Source organism: Protobothrops mucrosquamatus, unplaced genomic scaffold (genome assembly GCF_001527695.2).
Source record: "Protobothrops mucrosquamatus isolate PMUCROS unplaced genomic scaffold, P.Mucros_1.0 scaffold341, whole genome shotgun sequence".
NCBI lineage: Eukaryota > Metazoa > Chordata > Lepidosauria > Squamata > Viperidae > Protobothrops > Protobothrops mucrosquamatus.
In genome coordinates this window covers 265,664-288,688 of record NW_015386678.1, presented here as the reverse complement: position 1 = coordinate 288,688, position 23,025 = coordinate 265,664, and the positions used below count along the sequence as shown (strand labels likewise).

General features: G+C 36.8%; 1 protein-coding gene across 2 annotated transcripts in view; it reads right to left on the bottom strand.

The window, feature by feature from the left end:
* Positions 1-5,153: 5,153 nt before the first annotated feature.
* Positions 5,154-23,025, bottom strand: part of LEKR1 (leucine, glutamate and lysine rich 1) — a 47,770-nt gene continuing 29,898 nt past the window's right edge. The window contains exons 7-13 of one of the 2 annotated variants that reach the window (XM_015815393.1): positions 22,592-22,673; positions 21,034-21,111; positions 20,279-20,482; positions 15,989-16,082; positions 10,653-10,808; positions 9,232-9,531; positions 5,154-6,202 (exon numbers count right to left, since the gene is read on the bottom strand). In XM_015815393.1, the coding sequence (XP_015670879.1) occupies positions 5,819-6,202; positions 9,232-9,531; positions 10,653-10,808; positions 15,989-16,082; positions 20,279-20,482; positions 21,034-21,111; positions 22,592-22,673 (1,298 nt within the window). In that variant the 3' untranslated portion in view covers positions 5,154-5,818. Of the gene's footprint in view, positions 6,203-9,213; positions 9,532-10,652; positions 10,809-15,988; positions 16,083-20,278; positions 20,483-21,033; positions 21,112-22,591; positions 22,674-23,025 lie in introns of both variants that reach the window. The other variant, XM_015815394.2, reaches the window with a different exon arrangement.

Sequence of the window (23,025 nt, the reverse complement as noted above, 5' to 3'; positions counted from 1 at the left end):
TCATATGAAAGGAAGCTTTCACATCAGCAAAGTTTTAGCTGAACAAGATATTTTACTGAGTTTAGAAAGTCTGATTAGGGGAAGGCACTTTACTAGGAACTTTGTGTACTCAATAACTCGGTCTTAGGAATAAAAACATTGAATGATTTAAATGTGGGTTGAAATAGGTTGAACGTTTGTGGAGAGGATGATCTTTGAAATTCATGTTATGGCTGCTCATCAACCCACATTTAAGGGAAATTCACATAACAAAACTGGTATTCTAAGGAACCTTGTCATGGGAAACTTGACTCTATGAGAAATGCTGCCCTACAGGAAAATTTTCAGGAGCACAAGTCAGGAGAAAGAAGAGTCTAAATGTTTTTCTAAGTTGGCAACTTTAAACTTGCTAGCTAAAGAATTCTGGAAGTTGAAGTCCACACAGCTTAAAGTTGCCAACTTAGAAAAACATCTACATTAGTTCCTGAATCCACACAGGGGCTGGGTTCACACACCAGCTAATCAGCTAATGATCTAGCAAATATATTGTACGACCTGCAAACCAAGACAATGATAACTTTGTCTTTTTGTGCTGCACATGTTGGGTAAACACTTGTTGTGTCTTAGTGTTTGGCAAATTGATGTTTTATATATTACAAAAGCCTAGAAAATGAATAAATTCAACAAGGTTAAGAATGGTATTTGAATATGGTTTTCATAATGAATGTCATTCCAAAGCTACTGTCTACAAATAAATGTGGTATATATAAGGATTGGGTCAAAATGTCCACAGCAAAGACAACCATGTACAGAATCATAGTAAAGAAAATCAAAATAATACGTTTGCAGTGGTTGACTCTTCAGTTTGAGAATATTACAGAGCCTTATTTCATCCCTGTAGCCTCAAACTATATAGAACAAGTCTTCTATGACATTCCTTCAGATACTTGAAAGGGCATATCCACAGTCATTTTTTTCTTCAAGAAAAAACATACCCACTTTCTTCAGACTTAATTTCTAGTTGCCTGATCATCCTGGCTATCTTCACCAGTTGGTTCCTCTGAATCTTTCTTAAAATGTAGCTTTCAAAATTGAACACAGAACTCTGATCAATGCAGAACGATTATCTCCCATGATTTGGAAAGTTAACTATGCTTCCACTGACCAGGCTAAAGTTGCACACTAATAATAATAATAATAACAACAACAACAACAACAGTAGTAGTAGTAGTAGTAGTAATAGTAGTAGTAGTAGTAGTAGTAGTAATAATAATAATAATAATAATAATAATAATAATAATAATAATAATAATAATAATAATAATAATAATAATAATAAAGTTGGAAGGGACCTTGGAGGTCATCTAGTCCAACCCCCTGTTCAGGCAGGAAACCATATACCATTTCAGACAAATGGCTCTCCAGTCTCTTCTTAAAAACTTCCAGTGTTGGAGCATTCACCGCTTCTGGAGGCAGGTTGTTCCACTGGTTAATTGTTCTAACTGTCAGGAAGTTTCTCCTTAGTTCTAGGTTGCTTCTCTCCTTGATTAGTTTCCAACCGTTGCTTCTTGTCCTGCCTTCAGGCGCTTTGGAAAATAGCTTGACTCCCTCTTCTTTATGGCAGCCCCTGAGATATTGGAACACTGCTATCATGTCCCCCTCATCCTTCTCTTCATTAAACTAGACATACCCAATTCCAGCAACCGTTCCTTATATGTTTTAGCCTCCAGTCCCTTGATCATCTTTGTTGCTCTTCTCTGTACTCTTTCTAGAGTCTCAACATCTTTTTTACATCGTGGTGACCAAAACTGGATGCAGTATGACCATTAGTATCAGCCAGATTATCATACATTTTATATACCTGTGCAACTCTACTTTTTTCTAAGTAAGGGACTTTACATTTGCCTCTGTTAAAGTTCTTTTACTTTCAGCATAATCTGTCAATATAGTTCTCAACTTTGTGCTTCTAGAATATTAGTCATCCTGTCAGTTTTCTGTTTTCTGTCAGCTGCCAATCTGATCATCATTCCCTCCACCTCTTCATTAGTTGATCCTGTTAAGGCAAAAGTAGCTCTTTCCCTTCTGCTTTGTCTACCCTCTGAAAGAGAAAGCTGTCAGCAAATCTGTCATACCTGTGAAATAGTATTTGCCTTTCTACACTACGAGTTTGAGGTCATTCTCTTTATTTTCCTGATTGAGAGCCACCTAGAGTTCAGTATAAGATGGGTGGCTACATAAATGCTTTAAATAAATATATACATACTAATTAATAATGTCAGTAAAAATGCGATTCCTGGGTATATCCATGTCACACGATAAATCAATCACGACCACCAGGAAAATTCAAACTAGAAAAATTTTAATAAATACCAAGCTTTCGTCGGAAACTTCCGACATCATCAGGGCTTAAGGCTAGATAATGGGAACAACTTATATAGAATTAACCAGCGCTAGCATCCGGCTCTTGGACCTCGTCATTGGTCCCAGCTGATTGAGGTGTACTCTGGACGTATCCTTGACATCAGTATCAAACCCTTTCCTGTTCCTCTTTCTTATACATGTAATACCACTCATCCCCTCGCCACCAATTCCTGGGCTACGCTGGGTCCTCTCCCCCCCTTTTTGGGTGATCACCGTCTTCGTGCTCTCCTCACCCTCCTCCACGTTACTCTCTTCCCTAAGAACTCTTATACGTGGTCCACTCCCCTTTGATGGGAGGCGAGTGCAGAGGTCTAGTACCCAACGGAAACCATGGACACCAATGGCAGACCAAAGGGGGGGATACCCCGAGTGACACGGGTACGGGGAGTCTTAAGAGAGAGGTTGGAGAGAGATGGATTGGAGGGGATGACATACACACAAATACCACTCCCGTGAGGGGAGAGGGGAAGATGGAAGAGGTAGAGCGAGGAGTAGCGCCCGACTCGCGATCTATTAGGGCGGTAGGGGTTGATTGGAGCTTGAGCGAGGCGCACAGTGGAGGAAGGGGAAAAGGGGGAAGAGCGAGTGGACCACGTATGAGAGTTCTTAGGGAAGAGAGTAACGTGGAGGAGGGTGAGGAGAGCACGAAGACGGTGATCACCCAAAAAGGGGGGGAGAGGACCCAGCGTAGCCCAGGAATTGGTGGTGAGGGGATGAGTGGTATTACATGTATAAGAAAGAGGAACAGGAAAGGGTTTGATACTGATGTCAATGATACGTCCAGAGTACACCTCAATCAGCTGGGACCAATGACGAGGTCCAAGAGCCGGATGCTAGCGCTGGTTAATTCTATATAAGTTGTTCCCATTACCTAGCCTTAACCCCTGGTGATGTCGGAAGTTTCCGACAAAAGCTCGGTATTTATTAAAAATTTTCTAGTTTGAATTTTCCTGGTGGTCGTGATTGATTTATCGTGTAACATATATACATACATAAATATTTTGAATGTACACTATGAAGATAACTGCACTTCAAAATAATAGTGGATAGGTCTTAGCCTTCTTTTGCATTACAGTACAACCTTGCTGATATTTGAAAATGCCATCATAATCCACCCAACTGCCTTTTTCAAGACTGAAGATATCCATTTAAACTAGAGTCAACAGTTTTCCAGAGCTTTCATGGAGTGGTTCAAAAGGCTCTAGTTATTGGTCAGTTGGCTATTTTTTTAGATTAATACTCTGACTTTTCCTCCAAGAGTTCTTCTCCTCAAACTTTTCTCTCAGGAAAATATAACAAAGTTATTCTCCTGGAGTGTTTTCATTCACTCTTGCTAGTTTTTCCTTTGTACAGGGAGCAATAATAGCATTTTTCCAATCATCGGGCACAGGTTGCAGCCTTTACACTCATTAAACAAACCATACAACCACTCCTTACACCAACCATTTAGCATTTCTCTAATTATAACATCTACAATTGTAGCCCAACCATTTTTCAACATAATCACAGTTTTTGATGTTTTCTTTTCATCATTTTTATAATGGTGCCAGCACCCAGAGATAAAAGTCATTACCCTAAATAGGATCTAGGTTGATCTGTTAAGTGACTTAGAAAGAACAGCAGGTTCTATGTCGGAGAATAGTTAAAATATGAAGAACAAAATAGCACATCTTCATCCCTTTGGACAATTTATGATCTTGACGCTGAATTGCCATCAATATTTGGTGATTTAGTTCCATATGGCCTGCTTATGACATGTGTAATTTGCTTTGCCTCATATACATTTACTCTGTTTTTTTAAGAAAAAAAAAACTAGTGCTTTTTCCTCACGCTGCATTATTTTGCAATTTATATATCAGCAGGGTTTTTGCCTAAAACAACAACAAAAAACAGCACTTCTTGAATTCTACATTTGAAGTTAGCAGTTAACAAAACAATCCTAAATATCAATCTGGCTCATTGGAGGTGTGGTGTTATGCAGTTAACCACCCATTATGCCCAAGTAATGTCTGTGTACTTAGTGCAGCCAAGATAAGTGGAAGTGGATGGCTTTGGGGGGAGGGACAGTCCCCATTCCTGTACAACACTGGGGGAAGAGGACTGGCAGACCAAGGGCAGGAGAGAGCCAGCCCAATAACAATGTGTTTCAGCTTGTCGGAGAACAGCGTGAAGCCAGCGTGAGCAGAAGATCAGAGAGAGGGAGAGAGAGGGGAGAGAGAGAGAGAGAGAGAGAGGAGAGAGAGAGAGAGAGAGGGAGACAAAGAGAGGGAGAGGGAGGGAGGGAGGGAGAGAGAGAGAGAGGGAGACAAAGAGAGGGAGAGAGAGGGAGGGAGGGAGAGAGAGAGGGGGGAGACAAAGAGAGGGAGAGGGAGGGAGGGAGGGAGAGAGAGAGAGAGAAACAAACTCATGCACAGCAGCCTCTAGTTCTTTTTAATTAAACTCTTCAATCAAGCTCCCCCCCCCTGCCCGGGTGTCCCAGTGTTTTCTTTTCTCTGGGAAACGGGTCCAAGTGGCTCTTTGAGTGTTTAAGGTTGCTGACCCTTGATCTAGGCCCTCTTCTGTACACAAATACTGTGGCTGAAAGTAATGCCTGGGGAAGATATATTCCCACAGAGCTACATGCAGGAGTATCATTGGCTGCTGGGACAAACATCCCGCTCTACTTGAGACACTTTTGTACTTTATCTGCCATAGCTGGCTTCTCCCTGTGAGCCTCAATATAGGCAAGGATTTCAGAAGAAAACTGGCAATTGTACAAACAATTCAGAAGGTTTTTATTAACATGGTAACAATGGAAACAAGTGAATTAAAATGCCATTGCAAAATGGAATCTGTGTGTGTTACGGTGGGTCTATGTTCAGGCGATGGGGAAAGGAAGAAAGGAAGGAAATCACTTAAATTAATTTGTTGTACTCCATATACACACGATGCAAATATTAATTTACATTGAACTGGGTGGCTCCCACAATCATATGTAGCCAGGCAGGCAATCACAAGAAAACATCTAGTCTAATTTTGATGACATTGTATTTTTTAATGAGGTATGACAAAGTTAGACTGGGATGTTTCTCTATGACTTTTACTTTGCTAGATTAAGTGAATGTCTAACAGGAAGGAAGGATTTATGAGTTGGATCTTGCAGCCTGCAGTGGCAAGCCAGAAACCACTATACTGAAGTCACCACCATTTTCTGATTAAAATGAGGAAGCATGATTGTATAATAAAATTCAAACTTTTTGGTAAGCAAAGCATGGCCTTATAGCTTAATAGCATACTGTCAGCATAAAAATGTTCATCCCTAAAAACATGTTTATTCCCAGAAATGTATTTTCTTCTAACATTACCTCCTGAAGGCTCACTTTAAGAAACTTAGATAATGTACCAAAGTTGTTGATCCTGGGTAGCAATTCTTTTCTCATCATAGTTGACTCATTTGTCTTTTTATAACTGCTGTGATCCTTCTCCTGGATTCATCTAGAGACGTTCTCCTTTGAGGTGACTGCAATGTAGGTAGAGCAGGCAAGCTAACACTGAAGCTGTTTTGGTTCCTACCACACACTACTGCTTTAGTGGTCCTTGAAATCTCAGATGTTATCCTTTTTGAAGCTTTTGGGCACCTTTGACTGTTGATCAAAGTGGAGGAGGAAGTTGAACTGCCCTGACCGAGGGAACACTGTGTCAAGGGAAAGTTTCCACCAAGTTTTTTTAGTTCCATGACTTGTTCTTTAGCTTGAACCAAAGCCTCAGTAAGCTCATAGCGTTCCTCACACTCCCTGCGTACAGTGTCCTGGAGAAGGGCATTCTATGAGGATAAAGAAAGACATATTTCATAAAACATTACTGAGATGACAACAAAAGATATATAAATATTGGGTGTTTTTTAGCATCTCAAAAACATAGTGTACTCAGAACAGTGTGTGCAGACAACACATTGTGTACTGAAATGCTTACAGCCATACCACAGATAACCAGCATATCCATGTGACAATTATTCTTATTAGCTACTGTGTTTTCATCATGGGCGTGGTAAAAAAAATATTATGCCTGACATCTAAAGTGTTACTATATTTTAAATATACTAAGCAGCTTTAAAAGTATAATTAGAATATCATCGCCATATCACAAATCAATTTGCAACTTGGCATTGCTCAACCCCCCCCCCCCAGTTCTTTAGATATGAAGATATGAAAATAAAATCCATAGTTGCAATGACATAAGAACGGAAGATTTGCATCACACCAAAACACATATAAACATTGTCTTTATGTTTACAGAGAGAAACGCCTATTAAAACAAATCAGTTGAATAAGCCACTTGACATTCCTCTTCAAATGAACAATGTGCAGCATGAAGGAATAATTTTCTATTTTTTAAAATAGATTCATTGGATGATCTAATTTTGGTCTCTTTTTCTATGTTTCTATTCCAATCTCTTCTAAGACTGCTTTGCTTTTTTTAATTTCATAAACATACATACAATTTGTCTCTTAAATTGCCTGTTTTATTTTCAACAGTTTTCCTCAACAAAGTTTCTCAAAGATAGCTTTTCCGAGCTGATTCTTGCCAGACTGCTGGACTTTCATTCCCAACTCCATGTCAGATGTAAATTACTGCAGTGGAAATCTAATATATATAGAAGGCACTAGTTTGGGAAATTGGATTAAGTGAAAAAAGCTAAATTGTTATAGGAAACTACTCATAATTTCATTCATAAAATATTTTTCCTTGACTCATGGTGCACAACTCAACAGAAAACATACTTTGCTTTATCTCACTAAAATGACACCTTGCTTTTCCATGATGGACATTAGCTTTAATGATTAGCTAACTATGAAAGTGCTTTAGAGATTGAATTCATTTAGGAATAGTGACTTTGCTTCCCAGGAAAACCAAAGTGACCAGAAATGTCTTTAGCACTGTGCTTGCTTCAAGCCTTAGAATGGAAAATCGGAAAGATAAATCAAGGCATCCTCATTGTAGCAGGCCTTCGGGGCAGAAGCCTAGTCCAAATTTGAATGCACCCACTAAAACTATTAAATCTGCCACTGAAATATTAATCATTTTAATTAAAAGTCCAAGTTATCTATGCACACTACTTTAAAGGATTTAAATGCTTTTTGCATTTTAGAATGATTTAAAAAAATGAACCAAGGGCAATTGTGAAGGCTCAAAAATAATATGAACCCGATTTCACTAATGATTAATCCAAAAGAAACCTTATTAAGTAAGACATGACATCATTTCTCTTTTTTTAATCAAAGTAAGTAAAGTCATATCCAATATAAAGGGGTATGTAGCATAGTGGGGTATATAGATTGACTATATGCAGTCAATATAAAGATTACAATAAGGAATGTATCGATAACAGCTAAAAACTGAACTACATCCACTGACAGAAAATAATGTCCATATTCCAATCATTTCTATTCATCTACTGTATATGCACAGCTTACTGTCAAAAAGATATAATAAGGCATGATTTTTATGACAAGTGCATCTACGTATTTTAAGATGCAATTCAATTAGGAAAACTTAGGAAAGGATATTCCATAGGCAGATAGCTAATTAGATTTCTCTTTCCTGCCTCTTGAATCAGAGGGATATATCATGAGAAATCTATAATTAGATTTGCTTTCCCCCTTTCCTTCCACCCCCAATGTCAAAAAAATGCCTGAGGGCCTAGCCAGCCTTGAGTAACTAAAGTATAACTCCCAATGTTTCAAAAATTTAGACCAGATTTCCAAATATTCTGAACGTAATTCCTTCTACTGAAAGGAATTCAGCATAACAGTTAAAAAAACAAATCAACAAAGCCAGGAGTCTGTTCTCATTCTGTCTGGCCAGTTTTCAGAAAGCAGTGTTCTAGAAATATGTTATGGCTCTGAGGTTTGAGATTTGCTGTTGAAGAACAGGACTGTTGTCTCCACTACAGAATTTTCTATGAAGAAGCAACTACTAAGAATATTTTAAGTGGACAGTATAAAAATAATGCCCAACAAAGGAACAAGTACATGCATTAATTTTTAATAATTTTAACCACTCAAATGCAAATCCTCCTTGCACTTCTTTTCCATAAAAAAGATGTAAAACTTTTACATCTTTAAAAAAGTTACATTCTTATATTTTTTTTTTCTTGATTTTTTTTCTTTTAAACTCTTTTGACTCGATTTCTCAAATGCCTTTTGGCTAAATATACTACTATTCAATTGCAACTCTCTATTTTTTTCAGGTTTTTCCTTTTGTCTTCATGCTCACTATAGGGTAATTAATGGAACAAATTCAGTATGTTGCTTTGAAAATTTTAAATACTTTAAAATTTATCCTAAATTAACATGATGAGAAAGCTATTTTATTATATTACACAAACAACTTGACAGGAGTGGCATTGTGTGCACTTTGCCCATTCCTAACTTTATATTAAAATCAACTGCCTGCCTGACTCTCTTTCCAAGCAGAAATCCCATTTATGGAAAAGAGAATAAAGAGAAAGTCCTATACATACAGTACATATTTATAGAAAATGGGTTCTATGCAGAGAAATTAATTTGTTTATCACGATTCTCTTCCATGCCTTGATGAGAATGGCTTGCTTTAGACTTAATAATCTTAGATCTAGAATTGGTTTATATAGCAGGTACTAAACCATGTGTTGATATCCTTGTTCATAATGGGAAAGAGAGAACAACTGAAATGGTATTTGGTCTTATATTTTCATTCCTTGCCTAAATATCCACCATTTGTTAGGTTAGGATTTTTGTATCTCAAACAAACCAAAATATAAAAATGGATATCGTATAATGAACCAGGTCTGACCTTTGGTTGAGTTCATACCTCCTCTTGAACTTGATTCATTGTCTGAATCAATTGTTTTTGTTCCTCAGTTAGTTTTTCCAGTTCACGGGTCTTCTTTTTAATTTCTTCTTTCATCTCTTCTGTCACTGAATTATGAATGCCCTGTTCTTCCTTCAGCTGGAACTCAAGCTCAGTTATTTGTCTTTTGAGGCTTTGCCATTCTTTTTCCCTCTTGTGATCTTTCTCATTAACCCTCCTCTCTGCTTCATGGAGTTTCTTTTCAAGTGTCTCCATTTCAACCTTCAGTTTATTAGTAGCATCACATATCAATAGAGGTATCTGAAAACAAATTTGACATTCAATTCTTGTCAGAGAATTTTGACAAGCATACATTGGTTAAGTAGATTTAAATAGTTTTATGTGATTTTGGAAGAACAAAGATAAGGAAACATCACACCATTCCATGTAAGACTTATAAAGAGCTTGTACTTAGCATGATATGAATATTAAAAAGTACCCTATATTAGTGGAATTCTTAGAGGACACAAGATTTGGGAGTGATTAAAAACATTAAACTTGAATACATAAATGAATTAAATATAGTAAATCTTTATTTTCAAATGAAGAACTGCATAAGTCTTCTTAAACACACAACAAAGAGAGAAGAACTTGCTTTTATAAATAAGTATCTTGGACGATTCTTAAAGGATTAAAGCAAATCTTGACCCATATTGGGATTTTTTAGTATGGAATAAATATAACTGTTACTTTTGTTTCATGGGGTTCTTGGTCCTACAAAACATCTCTGAAGGACTCAAGAAATACCAGTAAGGAAAATTCCTTGTAATGTCATAATTTTGTAAAGGGGATAAGTACTCAGAAATTGGAGTTATACAGGTAGTCAATTTTCATTTAGTGACTATTTGAAATTACAACAGCACTGAAAAAAGTGACTTTTCACACTTACGACCGTTTTAGCACCCCATGGTAACGTGATCAAAATTCAGATGCTTGGCAACTGACTCATATTTATGATGATTGCAGTGTTCTGCGATCATGTTGCTAACTTAATAACTGCAGTGATTCATTTAAGAAATGTGGCAAGAAAGGTTGTAAAATAGGGCAAAATTCACTCAACAACTGTTTTGCTTAGCAACAGAAATTTTGGGCTCAATTGTGGTCATATGTTGAGGACTACCTGTATTACTGTTCATACAGTTGAATTTTGATTGTATAAATACGTGCATTTTGAACAGTTGTGACTAAAACACGAGACCATTTGCTCACTTCAACAAGAATGGCTAATTTTGTAGATTGCTTATTAATATCAGTACTAAATAATTAACATCTAAAAAGAAATGGGACAACTCTGTGACCCTTTGTCCTATGACATAAAGAGTGAAATTAAATTATTCTTGAGGCTATGCATTAACAAATAGCTTGTTTTCAGTTGCTTAAACCTTTGTATGTAGCAGCTCATACTGATCTTTCTGATATTTTGCAATTAATTCCTGATGCTTTTGTTTCTCAATATCTAGTTCTATTCTGGCGTCTTCTTTGAGTCTAGCAATCTCTTCTTTGTGACTGGTGTGCTCTTTCACTCTATCAGTTTCAACCTAGAAAGCAAACATTTGGAAATCAGTTAAGACTCTGTTCAATTTACATACGAACAATGTTCAATGGACAAAGTGTACAATGTTATTTGTGGAAATAATGGGACTTAAGTTGGTCAAGATATACAGCCTGATCCTTTATATCTACAATTTTGATAAAAATGTACAAATTACACAAAAGTGTACAGCATTTGATACTAATTACTTTGTAATACAAACCATAACAATAGTACAGAACACAATAATTTTTTTAAAAAGATTTAGAAAAAGAGGATTACCATGAAAAGTGTTTCATTTCTAATCCATGAAACTCTAATCAATATATGTTATATTTAATACTGTAAAGGAGAACATTTATAACCCAGGGTTGAAATGAGGGGTCCCTGGTACTCTCTGGGCTTGGTTGTTTTCTTGCAGATAAACTAGGTAACATCATCATGTCATAGTTTATCATAGTCAATGGCATTGATGATGTTGCCTAATTTGGGTAAGGAACATCTGCAAGAAAACCACCAAGCTCAGCGAGCACCAAGCCCCCCTCAAATAAGATGAGGTCTGTGGTGGGATTCAAATATATGAACAACAGGTTCTCTGTGTGGATGCAGCTTCTGGAAGTCCATTCTGTGCCTGGGCAACAAAAAATTAGCTACCAGTTCTGCCAAAGTGGTACAAACTGGCTGAATCCCATCACTGTGTGAGGTCCAAACACAGCCAGATAATTTGAAGTAAATACATTATATCCAGAATCTAAAATTATTTAACAAACCCATTGGTTTTCATTGAGCATGTTCTTCTATTTTGTTCCCTACTGTAAGAGATTCTAAAACGTGATGTGATTCCTGAAATGGAAACCTGGATGAGACAATCAGCTTTCAGACTACTTTATTGCACTTTTCCAATGGTATCTTAAAGATGAATTTCTTCAGTCAACATAAAATAATGATGTCATTAACTTAGCTTTCAATCAAAGTGTCACACCATGGGACATTTTTAAATCTCTGCAAGAATCTCTGAACAATTTAGAGACAGTATAAACATATAACAAATAATGTTGTCCAATGTATATGGATATTAATCATTTGTTTTTCTTTCTTCTAAATTTATACACTAGTTACAATTTTGTGAAAAAGCTGTAATAAAATGATAAAAGTAAATGTAAGTACAGCTAAACATGCAATTATATTTAAATAATCACTGTCAATAAATTATTAAACCTGCATTGCAAAATGACATGGTTCAGTGTACAATTCTGTCAGACTCACACCCACACATCCACACACAAACCCCTATATAGAAAGAAAAAGATAAATGCTGTCTACCTACACACCCCTAAAACATAACATTACAGCTCTACAGTACTGCAATATTTACTAATTCATAAGTATAAGGATTTTAAGGATAGTTGAAATGTGAATCCCTATCCAAAAGAAAGAAGTCAAGTGATGCTCCAGTTGGGTTAAATGCTTCCTCCAGGTGTTTATTTTTTGTTATTTTAGGAAATTAGAATATTTTTCTTTCACAAGAAAAATCAGCTGCAAACTCGAATAGCTTTAAAATATTCAGAAATAGCTTTAAAATATTAGGGAAATTAATTAAGATTACAATTCTCAATAGCTTCTAATCTAGTCTCAATAGCTTCTGGCTATTCAGCTATTAAATATATACAGTATGTCTTAATAATTGCTGATGGGCAGTTGTTAAGTCTTTATCCCATAAGCATTTAGAACCATGGTAAGAAAATGCTACTTTAGGTAACACAATCCATAATAGATCTTACGGTCTGCGGACCGGCCTGGTCCGTGGCATGCCAAAAACTGGGCCGTGCAAACAAGCAAAGCCCCATCCATGGGAGGCAGGCAGCACACAAAACCACGCTCCCTCTGGTCCATGGAAAAACTCTCTCCACGGAACCGGTCCCTGATGCCCAAAAGATTGGAGGCTTCTGAGTTAGAACACAATCTCAGTGACTAGATCTGACCTTATAACTTGGGAAATTGGCATCTATTTAATGACACATTTCTTTCTGCTGCGTCAGAGTAATGATGTTTTTCTACTCAGGCATCATTTTTAAGTACCTTCATCATCAATCATGACATATGGCAAAAGTGTTTATTAAGCCTTAAGTACATAAATCATAAAAAGTCCTAAAGTACTCTCAAGCCACTGTCAGCAGTACTGACACAAGTGGAAGCTGATCTCAGAATGAAAATATTTCCCATTAAACTAACACATGCAATCCATGCAATTAATAACCATAATAATGAGCATTCTAAAAAAAAAATTCTCAATTATCTTGTCCAAGTTGTCTAGCAATAATTTCTTTCTTCTTTTTTACACAATATGTTTATAATCCAGGGCATTAAATGCATAAACTCCACTTTAAGGAACTTAGTTTTGAAAGATTTTTTCCCCCCCCTTCCATTTAGGGTACACGTTATTTGATTTTTTTTCTCTTTTTTCAAAAAGAACATTTTATTCCCATATAGTGGCACAATGACCCAAGAACAAGACAGCATCATCTCTTTAGTCTGAGGAGAGCATTTCTGGAGCACTTGACATTCAGCACATTTTAATAGTTGTCAGCAAATATGTAAGTGCTGTCTCTTATTGCTATTAGTTGGTTACCTATGTTGAATGCCAAGCTGCATAACAGATACCAACTGTGTAAACAGACCAATTCATGGTAAAATTATATCCTGTCTCTGAGAAACTATGCTGAAAGGAAAAAGTGGGACATCTGAGAACCAAGGATTCACAGCCTGAGGTTTAATGACCAAGCAGAAGTAGAAATACATTCTTAAAGAAGCTAAACCGGGACAAGAAGACAAGAAGTAGGCAAGTGCAGCAAGTACAGCTGGCCATATGATCTACACCAGGGCTTTTCAACCAGTGGTACGGGTACCACCTGTGGTACATTGGCACCTGGCAGGTGGTACGCGACCATCCTAGAAAAGTGGTAGCGGGGGAGGGGAATGAGCTGAACCGGTGGCAGCACCGCACAAGCCTGAGAGAGAAATGGCTGGAGCTGCAGGACTGTCAGGGCTCAGTGGAAGCACCAGGATCAGCGCTTCTTCGGGACTGTCAGGGCTCAGTGGAAGCACCAGGATCAGCGCCAGGCTCCAGCTGGAGCTCGGCGCTGATCCTGGTGTTTCTGCTGAGCCCTGAAGAAGCACCAATCAGCTGGAAAGCAGCACTGATCCTGGTGCTTCTGGTGAGCCCAGAAGAAGCGCCGATCAGCTGGAATGTTGCAGCATCTCCAGGGTCTTGTGATTTACATTCAGATGCTTGGCAACTGATTCATATTTATGATGGTCACAGTGTGCCAGGGTCATGTGAAGTGACCAAAACCTGCTACAACCACCCAGCAGACGGGGGAAATAAAAACCAAACACCCCCACCCCACCCCCGCTGCCAATCCTCAACAGAAATGCTCACAATGAAAACCTCGGACAGGAAGAAGAGCGCCGCCGGGCGGGCGGGCAGGTGTCTTGCTTGGCTGTGGCTTGGGGGGCACTTTTTTCAGTGCCATTGTAATGTCGAACAGTCATTAAGCAAACTGTTGTAAGTCAAGGACTACCTGTACTTTATCACTTTTTTCCTTTTTTGGGGGGGGTTATCAAGTTTTTGACACCTTGCTAGGCCACTGGTGGTACTCAGATATTGCCATATCCTAAAAGTGGTACAATGGGTGAAAAGGTTGAAAAGCCCTGATCTACACTGTCCACCTGCCTGCCTCTTCAGTGCAACTCCTCCTCCCCCCTCCCCCAATTCCCTTTGCCTTGCAATTGAGGGGGATATAATTGAGATAAAGCCAGTCAGGATTAAGTAGGAATTTGGTAGAAAAGTTTATAGCGCAGATTGCCATAGGTGCTAAATCCTTCCCAGCTCATCTTCTCAATGTAGGCAGGCTTCTGAGTCTAGATATGCGTGTGAAGAAACCCACAATAAAATGGCCCAGTTTTGCTGCTGAGCAACATCACAGCTAAATAGTTAAACTGAAAAAAAAGAAAGGGCACTGGATTATGGCACTGGGAAGATGCAGGTTTGAGTTCATTCTCACCCACTGAAATTCACTTGATAATTGGAGAGGTGAAGACCATTGGACACATACTCCTTCGATGTTCCTTCTATAAAGCTATTAGGAAAAACCATATCCTCCCCATAATTGATAGATATCCTGGTCGTTCAGAAAGTATTTCTCTCCAGTGGCTGCTTAAGGACTAGCAGGCAGTGATCACGGCGCAGGTGGCTGGATTCTGTGCAGCAGCACTGGGGATTCGCCAGAAACATAAATAAACATTATAGATCTTTTTAATAATCTTTTATAATCAATTTTAGTATGTGTTTTTATCCAGTATTAGACTATAGTCAATGTATTTTTATTGTCAGGTCAGTATGATTCAGTTTTTCTGATGCTAGCTAGTTTTTTTTATACTGTCTGTAAAACTAAGCAGACCTTGGTCACCCATTGATTACATCATTAATAGTAATATATTGCTATGTCTTCTTGTGTTGGTTCTGTTTAGTTTTATTTTATTTGAATGTTTAATTTATGTGTTGGCCTTCGGCTGTAGTAATAAATTGATAGTGATTCACTGGATAATTGAACTACTAATTCCATCTCAGTTTAATGCACCTCACAGGGTTGTTGTTATAGGGTTGTTGTTATAGGGATAAAATGAAGAAAGTTTAGCAGATTAATCTATATTTTAGATCAGGGGTCTTCAAACTAGGCAAATTTAAGACTTGTGGACTTCAACTCCCAGAATTCCTCAGCCAGCCCTGAGTCTTAAAGTTGCCAAGTTTGAAGACCGCTGTTTTAGATAAAATATATGAAAACTATGGAATGCCAATATCTTCATATTATACAAGTAATAAAAATGAAAAGTACTTTATATTGTTTTATGTACATTATTGTTCTGTTTTTAAATAAAAAAATATTTTTTGTTTCAGAATTTTTTTAAATTTTAAATGCATTTAAAAATGTAAATATCCAGGGGATTCTGTGAAATGAAATGGAAGGAAAGAAGGAAACTCTTTTATAGTATGTATTAACCTTAACTTTGAGCAAAGAATACAAAAGTAAAAGTATAATAGAGCAAAAGCTTGGATGCATTGTCTGACAACTAAGCAAGTTATAGAAAACAAACAAGTATGGTGATAACCGGAATACCTAATATTACCTTTTCTTGCCAATTCTTTTCATTCAGCACTTTCTGCCTTAATGTTTCCTGCAGCTGTTCTGTTATCTTCTTATGGGAAACCAGTACTGACTCCCTAATTGTACAAAAAAAAAAAATCATATATAGGATGCATTCTAGCCAATCTAGCCAAAGATTATAAAAACAATTCTAAATGAGATTTCTTCTCCAACTTCTAATTCTGCTTGTTTTAAATTTTGTTTTTGCCGCTGTCGGGACAATATTTCCAAAAGAGATCTTATAGGTATTGAAAATACTGGTACAATTGACACTGACTCTCTTCAGTTCTGGCATTCTTCCAACAGATTTTTGAAGCATATTTATATCTAGAAATCCTCCCAAAATAAAAAATACACCACATCAAAAGGTACTCTAATTATAAAACATCTGAAGGAATTTATAGCATTATGTTATTCCACAAATAACATAAATACAGTAATTGGAGTACTGGTAGTCCTTGACTTACAACAGTTAATTTAAGTGATTGTTCCAAATTTCAACAGCACTGAAAAATGTGACTTATGAGTGTTTTTCACTGTTATGACCTTTGTAGCATCCCCGTGATCATGTGATCAAAATTCAGATGCTTGGCAACTGGTTCATATTTATGACGGTTGCTGTGTCCCACGGTCATGTGATCACTTTTCTCAACCTTCTGACAAGCAAACTCAATGGAAAAGCCGGATTCACTTAAAACCATGTTACTAACTTATCAACTGCAGTGATTCACTTAACAACTGTGGCAAGAAAGGTCGTAAAATGGGGCAAAACTCACTTTAAAAAGTCTCACTTAGCAACAGAAATTTTGGACTCAATTGTAGTCATAAGTCAGGGACTACCTATGCAGTAACTGTGTCATCACAGTAATTTACTGCTGCATTTAATAAACAATCAGAAGTAGTGCATAGCTGATGTAATTGTCCATAAAAATATGGTGTTAATGTATATTCATTGCATGTTGTTTCCTTTCTTAAGGCAGCTTGCAAAAATGTAATTAAAACAGAAAAATACAATTCAAAACAAATAATAAAATATTATTAAAAATGCATAACATTAAAGTTAAAACATTAAAGCAATTAAATACTTGTTAAAACAGCTACAAACAGGGACCAAACTTGGAGATCCCACTAAAAGAGAAGAAATAAATTCTTTTCCTGCATCCCTAATCTATATTTAAAAAATCAGGACACATTTACCCCAGAGGGAAACAACATATATGTGAGTTCACTTTAGAATGAGAAAAGTACACAGGTGATAAGTACAGTTGTTTGACTTTTGCTTGTGCTCCTGTCTTTGGAACTGCTTTTAGGAAATAGTAGATATGGGAGAATTATCTGATTGTACATATCAAATCCTGACCTATCTCCAATTAGTACACATTGTAATTCTATTTGGGAACACTTAGGAAAGAGGAAATTATATTATTGGATCCCATGTATTGAAAAATAGCAATAATTATAGATCTTAAGAACCTATTTATGTTCTTGGATTAAAGAATATTGGAGAGGAAGGCAAACCTCACTAACGCCTATTAAAATTGTGAATAATGACATTTGATAAGCAATATACTAAAATACAAACATATACATATTAGGACTAGCATGTTACATAATGAATTAACCACAATCCCGATACACCAATTCCAATGTGAAAAATTAATTACCTTTCAAAAAATTAAAGAAAAATATCTACATAGATCTCCTTGGGCATCAATCCACAGTTATGAGATAAGGAGCTACTTTTCAGGCCAGCTACCCTCATCCCCATCATGGCCATGCTCACAGGGGAATGATAGGGTTTGTAATCTAAACCATCTAAAAAGCACATTGTTGGGAAAGGCTGGAATATAAATTGGAATATTAAAACTGTCTAGGTATATAACACTGTAGCCCTAATTCAGGGCAAACAAACTTGAATTTTTACTTAGTTCCTTGGAAAAAGGAAATATATAAATGATTAATTAGCCATTCCTAGGCATGTGATGCTCCCATTTGTCTAAGACAGACTCTGTTATCTCAGGAACACTTATGCCTGCATGAATCCAGCATGTGTATGCATGTGCCATAATTTATTTATTAATTTTTTATGCCACCCATCTCACTGATACAGTGATTTGGGGCATCTACAAATTAGGGAAATGTCTTCACAGCAAACAACTTAAGAAACAAGGAGGATTTGCTCATGGACAGTCATGCTCTTGTGACCTCTCATCTGAAGTACTGCAATGCCTTCTACATGGGGCCACCCTTGAAGCTTCAACTGGTGCAGAATGCAGCTGCAGGGGTACTAATGTGTGTCAGATATCTGACACATGTAACACCACTGCTATGTGAGTTGCCTTGGCTTCCAGTATGCTTCCAGGTACAGTTCAAGGTGTTGGTTATCAGTTTATAGCCATTTATGGCTTGGGACTGGGCTACCTAAGAGACCGTCTTCTCCAGGTTGTTTCCACTTGTTCAGTTCAGTCCAGCAGGTTGGTCGTGTTCAGTCCTGCAGGTTGGTCGTGTTCTTTCAACCAAGGAATGTTGGTTGGCGGGAACCAGGATACATGCCTTCTCTGCCATAGCCCTTGCCCTCTGGAACATTCTCCCTTCAGAGATCAGGATGAATCCGATCTTGTTGGCTTTCCTGGATACATGCCTGGGGCTGGGGTTCTGAGTGGCCCCATTTCTTGGCTGCATTAACATTCATGACAATAGTTCTACTTGGTGACTATTATGTATTTTGTATTGTTTTAGTTATTTAATTAATTTGTTTTTATGTTTTATGATGTACCCTGTCCAGATTTGTTGAAACGGGCAGCTATAAAAATCAAATAAATAAATAAAAGAACAAGATACCGTTACCCAAAAAAGTTTAATTATGGTAATTAGGTTGCGATCTTACGATGCTGAACCTGTTGCATAGGTGATACAACTAAGCGTAGTGGATTCATGTTTCATATTTGTTTGCAAGCTCGTTTGATGATCCCACTTACCAGAAAAAAGCAGCAAAGATCTCCCATAGGATAGCATATTTAGAAAAATACACAGAAAATTATTTTTATCATAAAATAATAACACTATCACCCCCTAAAAAAAAAAGATAGGCATGCATTACTTTCAGAGGCATAATGTAACTGAGAATTCATATAATGTGATGATAGTATATAGTATGAAATAAGAACTACCATATAAATCTCATAAAAAGTAAAGGTTTCCCCTCTCCAGTCACTTCTGACTCTAGGGGGCCGTGCTCATCTCAATTTCTTAGCCAAGAGAGCCAACATTGTCCAAAGTTATTTTGGTGGTCATATGGCCAGCATGAATATGCGCTGAGGTTAATGGAACTATGTTATCTTCCCACCAAAGTGATACCTATTTATTTACTCACGTTTGCATGCTTTCAAGCTGCTAGGTGGGCAGGAGCTGGGGCAAGTAACGGGAGCCCACCCAGTGCTCAGGTCTCGAACACAAGCTGTCAGCTTTCCACTTAACAAGCTCATCATCTTTAACTGCTGAGCCATCGTACCCCCAAGCTTAAATCTCATATTACCCTTGAATTCATATGAAATTCCATGTGAATTCCTTTCAACAGTATGGGAATCCAAATTAGTAAGGTGGGTGAGAAAGTAAGTAAATAGCCACAGCTAAATAGTAAGTGAAATTGTGGGAAACCCAGTTTTGGTTCTTCTCTGGTTGCTGGGGTCACCTGCCGAACAATTTGAACTCTTGAACATTACTAACTAAAAGGCAGTGACAGCATCTACTATACAGCCCTCCATCCCATGTGATCAAGCTACTTGGGTAGAAGTTGAAATGACAATTTAGATAAAATATATTCAATGCTTTGGACAGTTTCATTTCTCCAATGTCCATAATAAGAGCTGGGTCTGGCATACCGGAGAAAATTAATCATTCAGTCATCACAATAAAAATAAATAGAATATTTAAAAATTGTTAACCTCTTCCATTGACCTGAATGGTATTGAAGCTTTATTAATCTCAGTTAGGACCACTATTTGTTATAACTCTTGGCTGGTTATGGGTTCTATCTTAGGTATATACACTGCAGACCTGTAGCGTTCAACGGGATCACTGATGAGTAAACATGCTTGAGATTGTACAAAATGCTTTTCTTTTTATTTAAAATACCGGTAACATTCTTTTATTGCACACTAACAGCATGTGTAATTATTTATTTTGAGTGAGGAGTACTATATGTGGAAAGAAAACCTTTGCACCTGTACATTTGCCCCTGTAGCTCTAGGTATGCCAAGACATTTCTAATTACCTTTCTTGCTTAAGGATGACTATTTCTTCCTCTTGCTGTTTCAGAAGCTTGTTGATTGTTTCCAATTCACTTTCCAAAATCTTTGTTCTTTTTTTAAAATTATCTTCTCTTTTTTCTTTCGCAATTGTTTCTTCCTGTAAACATTGATACATTTGTTGGCAGGCAAGTAAAGATTGTTCTTTTTCTGTCACTATATGAGTAAACCTAAATGTAAAACAAAATAAATATCATAACTGAAATATTCAGACACACATACACATTCTCTCTCTCTCATTTTAAATGGCCCTTAATAGTAAATGGAACTGAAGTTTATGGGAAGAACTTCTCTTCATTAAATAAGAGTGTAAATGAATTACAGGAAATGTAACAAAATCAGACCTAGAAATATATATTTATAAAAATACAAATCCATGTAATTAAAAGAAACTTTTAAAAGTTTAATAAATGTACAAAGAGAAGATAGAGATTTCTATAACAGACTTATGATCCGAATAAATTGAAAATAAGTAAAAGAAGTATAACATAAACAGGTTAGGAAACAGAGACTAGGAACCTAGTTTAAGAAAATTAGACAAATCTTCTATGTTTAGCATTTTTAGTATGTGCAAAAGCAGAGTAAAAAATGTAACAAATAAATAAAAATCATACAATATAAAACAGTTATGAAAAGTGCTACGACACTGAACACAATTATTTAAGTAGAAGTTATAAACACCACCTCCATTTCATATATTTGTGACCGTTATGACTCATACCGAGATTTAGCTATCCCAATTTCAGATGACAACTTTTGAAATTCCCTCTGATGGTCTTCACATTCTTTTGATTTCTTTCTAGAATACAAAAAATGGAATTATTTTAATTTTACTTCTTTTAAAAAATAAAGAGAATTTTAGTAATAAAGTGGCTAAACTTTTTAATGCTTGTTCTAAACCTCAGCAAAACTACACAAAGTTAAATATTAAATATTAAATAGCGAAGTGAGACATGCCTGATCTCATGAACTTTTTTGTCGTGCAGTGACTCATGCAGTTGTAAAGCATATCTGGCTTCCCCTCACTGATGTTGCTTACCAGAAACTGGCTGGAAAAGTCACAAATGGTGATTGGGTGACCCTCCAAGACACTGCAACTCTCATAAATGCATGCCAGTTGCCAAGTGCCCACATTCTAATCATATGACTATGGGGAAGCTGCAGCAGTTATAAGTACAAGGTCTTAAGTCACTTTTTTTCTGTGTCATTAAAACTTTGAATGGTCGCTAAACAAATGGTTGTATGTCAAGGACTACCTGTATGCAATTTAGTAGTAGATGGAAATGGATTCTGGCCCAGATGGATCAACATAGATGTATTATTATCTATACAAAAATTTTAAGGAAACGTCCAAAGGATATTCTACAGATAGTTCTTGTTCAGTGACCACTCATTCAGTGGCCATTCGATGTTATGACAGCGCTGAACAAAGGGACTTACAACCGTTCCTTGTCATTGCAGCCATCGCAGCATCCCTAGAGTCACGTGAATATGATTCAGGTGCTGGCAACTGGCTTGCAATTATGATAGTGACAGGGTCTCGTCGTCACAGGATAACCGTTTGCATCCTTCACTTCTGACAAATAACATCAATGGGGAAGACAGCAGGAGATCAAAAGGCCAATGATGCAGGCATGGGATGCTCTGACCTTGTGAGATTTATATAACAAGGGCAGGTGGAATTGCCACTGCCATCGTAAGTTGGCCCAGTCATATTACATCACACTATACAACAGTGTTGCTTACCAATGGAGTTGCCAGTCCCAATTACCATGGTTACGCAAGGATTACCTGTATTTGTAAAGGCTTCTTTTAACCTAATCCAGTCATGAGTACTATAATTTTCACAATCCTCTACATAATCTTTTCCCACTAATACATCTCTGATAGTAAAAATGGTAAAAATGGATAGGACTAGTTAATCACACTGGCTCTCTGTTTTCTTCACCAATGCATTGGAGAGATCTTGTCTTTATTGCTTATCTGAAAAGTATGGGCATTATTGGGAAACAGTGATAAACAGGATTTAGGCCTTTAAGTCCTCTGAGTGGACTATCTGGAACTATCCAGTTGGCCACTAAAGGAAACAGGCTGGATCTTGGCTTGATTCCGTATGTGTATGTGTGAATACTTGTACATGGGATACTTTTCAAACAAAAATGCAGAATATAATAACCTTAAGATACATTCTAACTTTTCAATTACTGTAGCATTCACAAAAATAATTACAAACTGTTAAGCAAAAAAGAATAATATTCTGTATGAATAAAGTGTCTTACACGACTAATTCTTTAAAATATGTAATTTCACCGGCAGCTTTCTGGAACTTGAGTTCAGTTGCCTGTATTTCATCTGTTATTTCTGTAACAACAAATTATTGTTTATCATTTTCATTAGTTCAACTGTGCCTTCTGCCTCAAGGTTCAAGTCAGTTTCAATATATTATAGCATGTAATATTTTATAATGTGAATTATTTATAAAAATTAATTCCTGTATTTGTGTTAAATGTTTTAGTTATAAAATATTATAAGAAGCAAAATAAAATTTATTGTGAATGTACCATATAATAAAAATAATCCAAAATACCTCCTAAAGTTCTTATAGGAGATGGAAGCAGATATTCACTTGTATGGCATGGCTTTTATTTTCTTTCTCCATGTTAGGTTAGGTTAATTTAATTTGTATACCGCCCTTCTCCCGTAGGACTCAGGG